This window comes from Condylostylus longicornis, unplaced genomic scaffold (genome assembly GCF_029603195.1).
Source record: "Condylostylus longicornis isolate FDR11 unplaced genomic scaffold, ASM2960319v2 ptg000663l, whole genome shotgun sequence".
Lineage (NCBI taxonomy): Eukaryota > Metazoa > Arthropoda > Insecta > Diptera > Dolichopodidae > Condylostylus > Condylostylus longicornis.
The window spans coordinates 20,813-34,407 of record NW_026578613.1 but is presented as its reverse complement, the minus strand read 5'-3'; the positions used below and the strand labels follow the sequence as shown (position 1 = coordinate 34,407).

General features: G+C 45.7%; 2 protein-coding genes across 2 annotated transcripts; one reads left to right on the top strand and one right to left on the bottom strand.

Annotated features, from left to right (window-relative positions):
- Nucleotides 1–264: 264 nt before the first annotated feature.
- LOC129617849 (loricrin-like) lies at nt 265–953 on the top strand (the record flags this gene model as incomplete). The annotated part of the gene is made up of 2 exons (XM_055532895.1): nt 265–450; nt 500–953. Coding segments are annotated over 2 exons (640 nt in total), but the record flags the coding sequence as incomplete, so codon positions are not given.
- Nucleotides 954–1,573: 620 nt separating this feature from the next.
- LOC129617848 (hexokinase-like) lies at nt 1,574–3,116 on the bottom strand. The gene is made up of 6 exons (XM_055532893.1): nt 3,069–3,116; nt 2,708–3,015; nt 2,535–2,664; nt 2,195–2,222; nt 1,954–2,147; nt 1,574–1,906 (listed from the first exon to the last, which is right to left on the bottom strand). The coding sequence occupies exons 1-6, from the start codon at nt 3,114–3,116 to the stop codon at nt 1,574–1,576; spliced, it is 1,041 nt and encodes a 346-aa protein (XP_055388868.1).
- Nucleotides 3,117–13,595: the final 10,479 nt, after the last annotated feature.

Sequence of the window (13,595 nt, the reverse complement as noted above, 5' to 3'; positions counted from 1 at the left end):
GGTGGTGGGTGGTGGTCATAGTTGTGGTGGTGGTGGTGGTGGTCATAGTTGTGGTGGTGGTGGTGGTCATAGTTGTGGTGGTGGTGGTGGTCATAGTTGTGGTGGTGGTGGTGGTCATAGTTGTGGTGGTGGTGGTGGTCATAGTTGTGGTGGTGGTGGTGGTCATAGTTGTGGTGGTGGTGGTGGTCATAGTTGTGGTGGTGGTGGTGGTCATAGTTGTGGTGGTGGTGGTGGTCATAGTTGTGGTGGTGGTGGTGGTCATAGTTGTGGTGGTGGTGGTGGTCATAGTTGTGGTGGTGGTGGTCATAGTTGTGGTGGTGGTGGTCATAGTTGTGGTGGTGGTGGTCATAGTTGTGGTGGTGGTGGTCATAGTTGTGGTGGTGGTGGTCATAGTTGTGGTGGTGGTGGTCATAGTTGTGGTGGTGGTGGTCATAGTTGTGGTGGTGGTGGGTCATAGTTGTGGTGGTGGTGGTCATAGTTGTGGTGGTGGTGGTCATAGTTGTGGTGGTGGTGGTCATAGTTGTGGTGGTGGTGGTCATAGTTGTGGTGGTGGTGGTCATAGTTGTGGTGGTGGTGGTCATAGTTGTGGTGGTGGTGGTCATAGTTGTGGTGGTGGTGGTCATAGTTGTGGTGGTGGTGGTCATAGTTGTGGTGGTGGTGGTCATAGTTGTGGTGGTGGTGGTCATAGTTGTTGTTGTGGTCATAGTTGTTGTGGTGGTGGTGGTCGTAGTTGTCGTGGTGGTTGTCGTGGTCGTCGTCCTTTTATCAGCGATCGTGCATGCATCATGCCCAGGACACCATTTAGGACCAGAAATGTGAAGGTCGCTTTGGTAAACGCACTTCATTCCATCACACTCCAGACAAGTATATCCGCCACCATTGCATCGGAACCCAAGGCCCATATTGCACCATTTCCAACGCGGATCAGTTGCTGCAGTCGTGTGCCCATTTGAGAGTCCAGTGAGATCAATAGCCAACGCATTCTTCACCATCTCTGCGGTTTTTAGTTGGCAAATGTATTTTTGCATGGTTCCTGCACTCTGGGTCCGCCATGCAAATTGAACGCAGCTTTTATCTTCTTGGCAATGCTGCTGACAAAATGCCTGGGACGTTTTTGATCACGCGACCGATTTGAGCTCTTCCATTCCCCATTCCTACCCCGCCTTCGTTGGAATACCCATAGAGTCACAAAGCAGTCAAATTGACAAACCGAGTGAAAGAATGGGTCGCTATAAATACCATCTCCAAGATCGAAGCAAAGATCGCGACAGACGTCATTTCTGACTCCATAACGTTTTGAAACTGCAGAATGGCATTCGGACTCCTCGCTTTTACAGGATCCCAACAACACACAAAAAAAGAAAATTGCTAGGAGACGACACATTTCCGTCAAGTGTAGTATTCGATGAAAACTGGTTGTGATGAGTGTCATGACATGCAATACCGGAGACGTTCGACTTTGGGCGTTCATCAACTCTGTCAATAGTGCAGTTGGGAAAACATTTGTGAAAAATAAGAGAAAAATCTGTAGTATTGGATCAACAAAAATGAACCAGAAAAATAGAGAATAGAATCACTGGCTCTTCTCCGCGATGACGGAACTAAGAATCGCAGCCCCTTTGCCGCTTCCATCGTCAGCAAGCAGAAGATGGATCAGAGATGAACGGGATGGGCCGAGCATTTGATCCAAGTGATAGCGAAGACGCTCACGATACCAAGGATTCCGTTTATAAAGAGAGCCATCGATTCCGACAGAGAGACCACCAAAAGCCGCTTGAAGGCGACCCGTCTTACGGGCACAGCCAGAAATCAAGACAGCCGCTAGTCTGGCACTTCTGTCCATGACTGCAGTGGCGATACGATGAATGACTCCAAGCTCAGCGACAGACAATTCTGCGCTCCAAACCTGGAAACACAGAAATGATCAAACGAGGGATCAGAATCATCATTTACATCTCTGATGATTTCACGAGTGACGATCAATTCTTTCGATCTATCATTCATAATCTTTGCAATGTTGACAGTTGACAAGGATCCCGTTTCCCATGCAAGAGCGGGAGATTTGTTTTGAAAGATTTTAAGAAGTGTCATTCTGCAAATTTCTCCCAAATATGCGCCAGAACACATTTTTTCAATCTGTTGAAATCCTAACAAATACACGTATGGAGTGAGTAAGATCTTACTCACTCCATACCTCTGTTATCGATAGCTTTGAAATCCAACTGAAATAAGAAACAAATGTGTTTTCGAAATTTTTGAACATTGTGATAAGCGTGCGATCCTCTTACCTCACAATCGATGTTTGTTCTAGGGAGATCGCGGTTGAAGTTGCCGCATTCAATATTGATTATTCTACCCGTGTAGCCGAATTTCGGAGCCGTGGAGTCAAAATAACAGCAATTCATACCAGTTTCCTAGGATCATTCCAACCATGCAAGGAGGATGTTGTTGGTGATCCATTTCGTACGCACACGATAGGAGCGTTCCAACCTGAAGACTTCTATGATAATAGTCGCTACCCCTACATGACATACCGTATCATTGAGAACTGCATTACATTGCACAGGCACCCCGTTTCGCTTAAATGCTACGTTCATCAATTCAGCCACATCAAGTCCCTCCACTGGATCATCAGTTCGACGCCCAGTCTCAAATCCTTTTGTCCTAATGAGGCGACAATTACAAACACAACACTGTAGCAACCTACCAAGTCATCAAAACTGCCGAATCAATTTGACGCTGAGCGCAAGGGAAGCTGAAAGTGAAACCGCATTGCACATTAGAAAGAGTGTGGTCTCCTTCTTCCTGCATGAAATCTTTGACGGTTTGCGCAAAGAAATCAAACATCTGAAGTGCTGTTGCGCCACCATCCAATAAACCTTTAGGACAATCTTCGCTAGAGAAAGCAGAGAGGAGCGATTGCTGCCTCTGGCGAACATCTAGGCGTCCGTCTCCCTTGAGCTCGACACGAACAACGCGAAAATTTGTTCCTCCAAAATCGACTGCATAAAAAACCTTGAAAAAAAAACGGAGTTGCGTCGTGTTGAAATCCAATCATGCAGCCTTACACCAGTTTCTGTTCCGGATGGAAGTTGACCGACACAGGCGTCCAGCATCTTGAATGAGCACTCATTTGGGATCCACGACATTGGGTGGAGACGATGGCATTCCAACCCAACCTCAAGCTCGTGGACAAAGGAGTCCTCCATTCTCCTCATATGGTCATACGAAATGGTCAACCCGTCAACGTAACGCTGACATGATAACAAGCTCAAGCTGGAATCAGAATAAACCGTTTACCTGAACTCGGTCTCCAAAGGGCTCCCTTTCCTCATATGAGCGACATTTCAGATCCGCCATTTTTTCATGCAACTCCCCGACAGGAACCATCAGCCACGCATCCCCAGGTTGTGTCGTGATGTGGTCGATCAAATTGTCCTGATCTCGAGTCTCCATACAAACGCTGAGTGGTGCAGATTGCGAAGTTCCCATAGATGCTATGCAAGATACGAAAACGGAGAAAAAATGAACGATCCGGTTGTTTCTGTATGCAAGAACCGCATGCAGGGAAGCATGCGCCGCGCATTGATCCACCCCATTACATCAACGACAAGTTTGTTACAAAAAGGACAAATGGAATCGCTGACGGTAGCGCGTCAGATGCACATACAAGTATTAAGGGTGCTAGCGAGTGTGTTGAGTCTACTCGTTCAACAATCTTGCGATGGCTTTCTGTTTCCAATCCTCCCTCCAAATCAAGATGCGTGGATCTCTCTTACAGAACGACCGCACTGCTATTGCCAAGTTGTCAGAATCCTCGAACATGCGACCTTTGCACCCGACACCGACATCCGAAGGAACGCTAGCAATCCCACCAAAAACGCGCTCTTTGAACTCTCGAACAGATATTTCTCCATCAACGTAGAATTTTGTTCCATTCTTCCATGCAAAATACTTCTCCAGTCCTAGTGTTTCAGCAGGAATCCATGAAGGAGGATGAGGTTTGGGCTCTATCGTTTCATCTGTTATAAAAACATTATATCCATACTTCGTCTCCGCACGATACCGAACGGCACACAGAACTCCTGGGAAGAGGAAGACGAGGGCGAACTTTCCCGAATATTGCGCGTTATAAAAAGTGTTGTACAACCGTTTGCTGCGGAATCCAATAAACTCGGAAAGTTGATTGAAAATCGTTCTTCTTGATGCTGTTGCCATCGTGCCGAACAGGCTGTTCCTGGAGCGATCCACCTTAACGAGTTTATCTGTTGACCTGCTTGTCTCATCAGCATGCGGCCCTCACTTTCCAATTCAGTTAGTTTTAAGCCTCACACATTTTTCGGTTTTTTTTCTCTTTAAAAATGATATTCAGAACCCTGACATTGGTTCTGCTCATGGCTGCCTGTTCGCAGGCTCGTCGGTACCCTCCTCTCCTCTTGGGCCTCGTTCAAGAAGCTTTTGATATCCCAGCGAAATCTGATGCGGCTGACACAGACGACTGGGTGGCAAACGCCTTTCCATCAACCAACGAAGGCTCTCAGGCAGACGCAACTCCAACACTTTTTCCCCTTGGAACTTTCTCTCCTTCCCTTAGTGAGAAAGTTTTAGATAATATTGCTTGTCCGTTGCCCGGGTGCTATCCTTGTTGGTGGCCTACGTGGAAGTTGGACGATAGAATGGCTCGTTGCAATCAACGGAAGGTTTGCGATGCCTTGCATCAGAACTGCCCTCGCCATTTCGTTGCAGTCAGTCCTTCGTCAGAGATCGGTGCTCGCTTGGACAAGCTCGCTGACCTCTGGTTTAATACCATTTCAAGTATCTTTGCATCTAGGGATCCACCACAGACGAAAGAGGCTTTAAGTGAAGCAGCAAATCAAATTTATAATTCAATTATTTTAACACTTGATCGCAAATTGGAGCATTCAAGTCCGACGTTTTTGCAAAAGAGATCTGATCCCCAAGATGCTAACAAGATTCGCTTCGAGCCTCCGTGCTGGTGGCCAGCCCAGCGATTGACTGAAGACCAGCTCCACTGCCGGAAAACCGGGAAATGCAGACACGCAAATTGCGTTCCCCCTGTGGCCACGAAGTATGTCAGACTTGCTACTGCCTTCGAGGAAATTTGGGATGCTATTATCGCGTCTCCATTTCAAACTCTTGAAGAGAAAAAGGACCTTATCTCCGCAATCGAAACCATTCTTAATGCAGCGACAGGAGCTCACGCTCAAGACGTTCCTCCTTCCGTTCCAGAATCAGCAGTGTGGTGTTTCCCAACATGGGTCCCTGATTGGATGATCCGACCTGAAGAGCGAGTGAGTCAGGATCGCGCTCTCTAGCTTTCAGTTGAAATGCTTTCCAGGTAGCTCGTCGAAGATCTCCGTGTGTTCGTCGCCTTGAGAGCTCGGAAGTATCTCATCTGGATTCTATTGATCTTGAAGGTTTAGTACTTCTGTATCGAAAGACGCTTGAGATGATCCACTCCAGTCAGAAGCTTCCTGCAGATGTTCGAGGGGGATTGATTTCGAAGACTGAAGCCATTTTCAATCAACTTGCCAAAGCAGACAAATTGTCGGAATCAGAACCCAAAGAATCTCATGACTTCTGCTGGCCTTATTGGTTCCCCGATTTTGCTCTCACTCCTGAGCAACGAGTAAGAAGTTGGATTCCTTTTTTGGGTTCACCCTTTAATTTTTTTTTCAGACTATGCGTCGACGGCCTCCTTGTACTATCCGCCGCTTGTCTAGTGATGAATTTGGTGATCCATCCAAGTTGGCGCCTATCGCAGCAGTTTACCAAAAAACACAAGAAACGATTGAAGATGCAACCTCCCTACCTTCGTATCTACGAGACAAACTGATGTCGGAAGCAAATACAATCTTTGACGCGGTTGTTAGAGCAGAAGCGATAACTTCAACTCCATCCCTGTTAGACGATGCTGTTGACGGTGTGATGAGCTTGGTGAGTAACGATCCACCAGCACCAGAGCGGACACCAGCAGTGGCTGAACAGCAACCCGATGGACAGTCTGGTCGATCGACTGGAGAATCATCCATTGCGTCACTCTATCGCAAGTTCCGATCAGTCGTTGATGGAAGTGCGTTACCGAAAAATTCCCGTGAACATCTGGAGTCTTTCGTTGATGGTGCGTTTAATAAGGCTATTCATAATTCTGAAGAACTCACTCGACAAAGATTGTGAAGTTTCCAAATTTGAAGTTTTTTTACAATACTTTTTAGTTATAAATTTTTTCAACGATTTCAAAGTATTTGACTTTTTTCAAGCAGAGTGAGAGATTGAATTAGAACAGCTTTTTCCTGTATGGTCGAGGCGATGCTAACGTGCTACGGCAAAAATGACTTGAAGAAAAGTTTTCTGTTGGGTTGGGAAAAGCGTGCAGAAGTCAACCGTTTGACCCCCAGCTATGCGTGCCAACTATGAGCAGCCTTCTTGACCGATCTTCTCGGAGAGCTCAAAATTTTGAATGCATTTGTTCCCCAGGATCATGACTGCTTCTTCCGGTGATGACGACGACAGTACGAGACAACCTTGAAAGTGATGTAGACAATGGAGACGATAGCCAGAAAAGAAAAAAAGTCTACAACCAGCACAGTGTCTGCTGCCATGGATCGTGTATCAGTCACGTGTCCATCATTCCTGATACGATGGAATGGATCGACGCAACATCTGCCTTTGACCAGGTTTCCAACTCCTTAGGGTCAGATGAGGTGATGACGATGGATGGGTTCGAAACATCCTTTGCCATGAATGCTATAGTTGTTGGGATGCCATCAATGGATACGAACATCAATCCGCATAAGAGTTTGACTGTGGGGAAAGCATTACGGGAAGGGCTGCTTCGAGACTTGAAACTCACTGTGAATGATGTTCATTCACCGGCCGATTTTGATGAGTCGAAAGTCAGAGAGTCTGAAACCGTTCATAAGATTTTAGAAGTTATGGACGGACTGTTTTGGAGTTCAATTGAATTTCTATGCGGATGGAACTCAAGAGTGATCACGCTTGGCCGCTGCATTTACCTTCATTCTTACGAGCATCTCAAGACAGCATCACCAATATTGAAGCTTTACATCGAGGGGATTTTGATAATTTGTGAATTCGCTTCACGATTGCACAAAATTCGACTCAACCCGAACGAAGTTGAACTCTGTGAAGACATCAGGACGCCCATTCATTGGGGACTTGAGTTGCAACGTCCCTCGCCCCTTGCTTATGAAGGACTGCGCAGCCGTTTGACTCTCCAGACGGACCAGGAAGCAATTGATTCTGCTTCCCGTGGCCACTTGATCGCTGAGGCTGAAACTGCGCATCTGATTTTACTTCCACTGGATTCGTACAAGAATCAGGGAGCCCTTCCACATCCTGACGCATTTTGTCGATTGCTCCAACAACAAATAGACAAACTGAAATTAGAGAGTGGCATTTCATCTCAATGTTACGCTCCTTTTATCCCTCGCTTACAGTTTATTCAGTCTTTCATCAAAGTTCTCTCTTTTATCGCCACGGTGTCCCATGCTGGATCGGAATCACTCTATTCGATGATGGAGCAGCTGTTATGTTGCTATCAATCCTTAAACACCTTTTTGTCTTCATCCCCTTTCAACAGCCCCTTCTTCAAGTTCTCAATCATCTACATCCATTCCCTCATTTTTCTTCGATGAAACTCTCACTCGTTACACTATTATCCGCTCTCCTCCTCTCAACCCTCTCGCGGTGGAACCAAAGTCTTTCAAACAAGCAATCGCTTTTATGTCCCATTTCATCTCGTCCTTATTCTTTCTTGCTCCTCTCTCTGTTGTTGCTTTCTTGAACCCGCTTGATGATGAGCTGTACAGCTCAATGTTGCTTATGGCAACCATCACCGAATCGACGAGTTTAACGGACTGTCAATCGCCCGAATTTCAACATCGAAACAAAGAAGTTGGTTTGCCGTGGCGCGGACTCGCTTCATTGCTAGTTGCGACATCCCATCTCATCAGTTGTACTCTGCCTGCTGGCTTCTGTTCTATCCCGAAGGACTTCTACCATGAGTCACCCACCACGCTTTTACGTCGAATTCAAGACGCATTGTGGGGACGGCTTTATTGCGAAGACGATGGAGTGCTGGAATACAAGCTCTTTTCGGATGCGGGATCGTCACTTGAATTGTTATCTAGCAAACTGAACGCTCGACGGATTGAAGACTTCTGCAATATTTCACCGCAGTCTCGTCATTCTCCGCCTCGCCAACATTTTTTGCAAGATGCGTTTATTCAGTCGGTCCGTCGCATTCTGGTATCGGAGGATCCATCGTCGGGGGCGAAGGAAATGATGTCGTTGCTGAATGACCCAATTCTGATGGCGGACATCTTGAAGAACAGCTTCAGAAGTGCTCCAAGTGGTATGGGGGCGACCCACCACCGTTCTCTGGATAGCATAACTGAAAGCCCTCATGAGTGCCGCGACGAAGGACCCAATGTGGAAATTTTGTCTGACTTCTGGAAAGCCATGGGAATGGCAGAAACCACCAACACTAGGGTGAGACAGAGAGATCGCTAGGCCATTATAAGCTTCATGTTAGTGACAGCTCCATCATCAATTTGCAGATGCACCACTTATCAGGTGGACAAAAGTTCGATTATTACATCAGAGGTGATCCAGGAAGTCTCTACAGCATGGCGTGTCGAGCAACTCTTGTTTCACCAATCAGTGATAAGCACACATTGATTGCGATATTAAGACAATTAGAATCAGTTCAGCGATTCCTGATATCAAATGGAAGTTACGAAGCGGCCGTCTTCACCGATTCAGCACTTTCTTTTATTCTCTGGGTATCCGCACTCGTGCATCTTGCTCGCGCCTCCATTTCATACAAGCTTCATACACTTGGGGAAGGCGATCGATTTCTGGGTTTGAGCCACTCGCTGTTACTGATCTCAATTTGGATGCTGTTCATGCATCTCAATTCCCAACAACATTTCTGGTACCTTTGTACTTCATGCCGTCGAAGGTACGGAGGAGACAATTTGGAATGTCTATATCCTCCATTTCAGAGACGAAGAAAATACTAGAAATTCAATTAGTGAGAACGAATTGATGGATGTCCAGAATCATTGGGCTAAAATGTGAGACGATTGTTTCTCTCAAACGCTTCCCCAGTTGTTCCTTGATTTATTCCCTCCAGGCTGTCCATCTTGAATTTAGTCCCTCTTCCTTTAGTTTCAATAGCCAGAAGTCTCTCCTCATTGTTTGAACTCCTTTCTTCTAATCAAGAACTCAATCCAGAATCATTACTGCGCGATGTGGTGCCGATCTTTTTTTCCGAAGATAACTCCGTAGAGTCGTTAGCTCCATGCATCCAGGAACTCGTTGGGTTCTATCATTGCAAACGCTGTCGTCCCTGGGAGCATTCCCTTCACTTCTCAAATGTAAGTCTTCCAGTCCTCTTGGTGATTCATCTAACAGTTTCCATTGATCTTCCAATAAATGTGACTCAACTCTATTTTTCCAGATTGCGGTGGATCACCAACTGCCTGTTTACAAATCTCTATTAGAGAATTCACTTCAAGCATCGACTTCTCCTCATAGATTGTCTCCATTCCCTCATCGTTTGCTTCTCCAATCTCTAGATCGACTAAGGCGAGTCGATTTCATACACCCAGAGGATAGACATCTAAACATTGTTCTGCATCTCCAATCCACCTTACATTAATGCTCAGGTTTTTACCACCGACATGGAAGGTTCAAGATGTTCATTGGATCCCTTACTGGTGGATTCCCATTCCAATTGAGCGTGTTGACATATTAGATAATTAGATTGTATGAGCTCTTGAAGGAAACCAAACCACGTCACATCGATATTGTTCCAAAGTAGTTTAGAAAAACATCGGGATTTGATAACACATAACAAACAAACAAGGAGCAATCACTGGTTGAATCTTTTATGGTTTTACACAAGACGACAGATAGCTGGTCCAGTCGTGTTGTCCCACTTCCCCTAGTAGTCCTCCATTTATTTCCAACCAAGCAGAGTGAGTATTCATAAGAGTAATTCGTCTATTTGATGTGGGAGATCTTAGAGGCTTCCTCTGCTCTTCTTAGGCGTGCGACAATCATCTACCTTCGATAGAGCACGATGGTATGTGGGTGGGCATTCAGATATCCGCCTCCATTGCTTCTTTGCAGTCGATATTTGAGTACAATGGCGCTGCAGTAGTCGCTATGACTGGAAAGAATTGCGTAGGAATTGCTTGTGATAGTAGACTCGGCTCAAATCAACTGCAAACAGTCACAACAAATTTCCAGAAAGTATTTCAAATGAATGACTCAACTTTCGTTGGGTTCGCCGGACTTGCGACGGACGTTCAGACTGTGTAAGTGACTCCCCATCGCGTCATGTCACCGACGATTTCTGTAGACATAATCAATTGAGATATCGAATGAATTTGTACAAATTGAAGGAGGATCGAGACATGAAACCCGTGATTGTCTCAAATTTGATCTCAACGATGCTTTACTCCAGACGATTTGCGCCGTGGTGAGTGAGATGATTGTCATCTGTGTCAAATTCTATCAATACATTCTCCTGTCAGGCTTGTGACTCCTGTCATCGCTGGATTGGATGAGAAGAGTGAACCATTTGTCTGCGCTTATGATTGTCTTGGATGTTCCACAACACCGAATGATTTTGTTGTGGCTGGAACGTCCAGTGAGCAATTGTATGGAGTTTGTGAAAGTTTCTGGAAGCCTGATATGGTGAGACTGACGGATATTCTATTAATATTAATATGATTTTTTGTAGAATGAAGATGAATTGTTCGAAACGCTCTCCCAATGTCTCCTGGCTGCTGTCGATCGCGATTGCCTTGCTGGGTGGGGCGCAACAGTTCATATTTTGTAAGAGACAAGATCGCGAATTGACTATTGGATCATTTTTGGTGCATTTCTTCAGAACGGCCGATAAGAAGATTACAAGAACACTCAAGGGCAGAATGGATTAAACAGGCCCCTTTTTAGCATTTAGATTAACTTCCTCTCGGCTTTTCTCAAACCTTTCAAGCAAAATCTCTCCTTGTTGCAACAAGTTTTGCGTTAAAAGGTTTCTTGACTTCGTGACTGACAAATCCCTTCAAAAGCTGCTTTACACAATTTTTGGTTATTGAAACTTGATAGCTACTTTGATGCTGCCGATGCCTTCACTTGAAATCTAGCTCTTTGCTCCTGTTCAACCCTTTCAAATCACTCTAGAAGCCCTCCCATGATGTTCAATCAAGTGACGTAATGTTGGAAGACAACCGGGACCCTTCAGTTGACCAGATTCGCATCTCTCGCATTTCACATAATGACACAATTAGAATACCTTCTCCTCCAAAGTATCCTCCGCCCCCCCGATTCTTATTCGTTCCCTTCGCGACGACCAAGTCGAGGACGCCCCGGAACCTCCTTCTACCGCCAACCTCCCCTCATCCCACCCCCCTCCACCTCCACCACCACCACCTCCCGATGAAAGGAGCAGGCGTCTCCCTCAAGGAAGGTCTCTGAGTGGAAGTCCGACGGGATTGACGAGAAACGTTGCTTCTCTTGTGGATCCCTCGCGAGCCATTCAACCGGACTTTCCATCCGGAACTTGCTCTTTAATCTATTCCACCGACCAGCTCCCGGGGTCTCTGTACGTTCAACAGAATTCCGCTATACCGCAAAATCACTATTTTTGTCCATCTGAACTTCCATCAAAATTTTTCAGAGGAATCAAACCGCGTGGTGTTCACTTTTTACCTTCATCCGAGGAAGAATCGGACGTTCATGGCTTTTCCTATCCCTCATCGTTGAGTGAATATCCCCCTTCCCTTAAAGAGCATCCTCCTCCCTCACGGCTTCCTTCTTGGGCTTCAGAAATTATCATTCAAGATCAATCACTTCTACTGAAACCCGACGGTTTTCATCCTGAAGATGAATGGCGATCCTCTCCACAAGATACTCTTCATTCTATTCAAGCTTCTCCAATCAGCCACCTTAATTCCCCTTTGCAAAAACGAGAACAACTAACATTTCAATCGACACCGTGGCCCACATTCGCATATGATAATTACAGTTTTCTTGTTCATGAACACTTGATGAATCGAGAACTCCGCAATCTTCCAACTCCAACTCTATCGGATGCATCGCCCCCACCCTTCCAGCAGAATCTCTTGATGAGCTGCGAGTCCTCCTTTTCAAACACACCCATCTGCCCTTCAAGTTGCCCTCCTGGAAAATTAGAGTATCTACGGGATTTTTATGGGACTTCTCCTGGTCTTCAGTCTTTGGCCGAAACTTCCAGAAATCTTGATCCGTCTGGAAATCTTTCTGACTCGTTTGTAGCGAATCATGATTCCTCTTCTTCATTAGACCCTCGCAGCGTCGAGCAAGAAGTTCTCCCTCTTCATTCGGTCGACCAGCCCTTATTTAGTCATTTACGCGATGGACGTCGCAATTCGGAACCAATAGATCCTGCGCTGATCGACAATCGCGACGAAGCGCTTCCTCTTCTCGACAATTTAGTGTCCTTCATGCCCCAATCAGCTCCTGCTCGAAGTCTGGCAAGTGAGTTCCTGCTGCTCTGTTAACACGCAGGTTCAATCGTCTTTTCATTTTTGCGCAGGTTCCATATGGGATGAAGGATTTATGGTCCCGTTGATAAAAAATTGTCCCGGATGACAAAATGACCAATGAATTCGAATTTTTGTTCGATTTACAAGATGAAGCAAAAATGCAAGAGAGCCACCAAACAACCCTCAGTTCCTATTCAACAACTGGGTTGGATTCTGTTGCATCGGCCTTGATGGGTTTCGCCAAATCATCCTCCCATGAGACCGACAGCCACATGAGCTCAATCGAATGTAATAATGACGGAACGAGGCATTCGTTTCGGGAAGCTGCAGCATCAGCCGTTGCGTCTGTTCTGGGATTTACAACTCTTCATTCAAGCTCATTTGGTAAAACCGTACGAAATGCAATGGGACCCAACAGCGCTCCGGAACAACTCGATGGCTCAACTCTGGTACGTCGTCGATGTTCGTCCTTCTCTTACTTTTGCTCTTTCACTTACTTTTGCTCTTCAGCATTCTATTGACTCGTCGAAACTTCCTGAGGTCCCTTCTCTCTTGCACAACCAAGCGATCCCCACACTCGATGGGGACTCCTTCTCTAATCATGAGTTCTGCACCCAAAAGCAAGAACGGTCTGTTTGGAATGCTCTATCAACCCTGCTATCCACATCATCATGCGAGGAAGAGTAACAATATTCACAATAATTTGTGTTCCAAAAATTTGTTGCAGCTCTCAGGTGCGCATTTTTATTTTTTGGTCGTTCTATCGATCACTGATTTTTCAAAGGTGTTCACTCTCGTCAGCTTGTTGCTGCTGTGCTCGCCATTCTCAATCCTGCAAATACGATCATCAAATTCATGATCGATTTTTCAATTCTGTAGTTCATATTTTTGTTGGAAGTGTATGATTGGGTTAATGTTGTCTCTCTGTTCCATCCAATTTTTGCAACGCTCTTTCAATCTGAAGAACAACGAATTCACAACTTTCTCAATTTCTCAGTTCCTTCAATT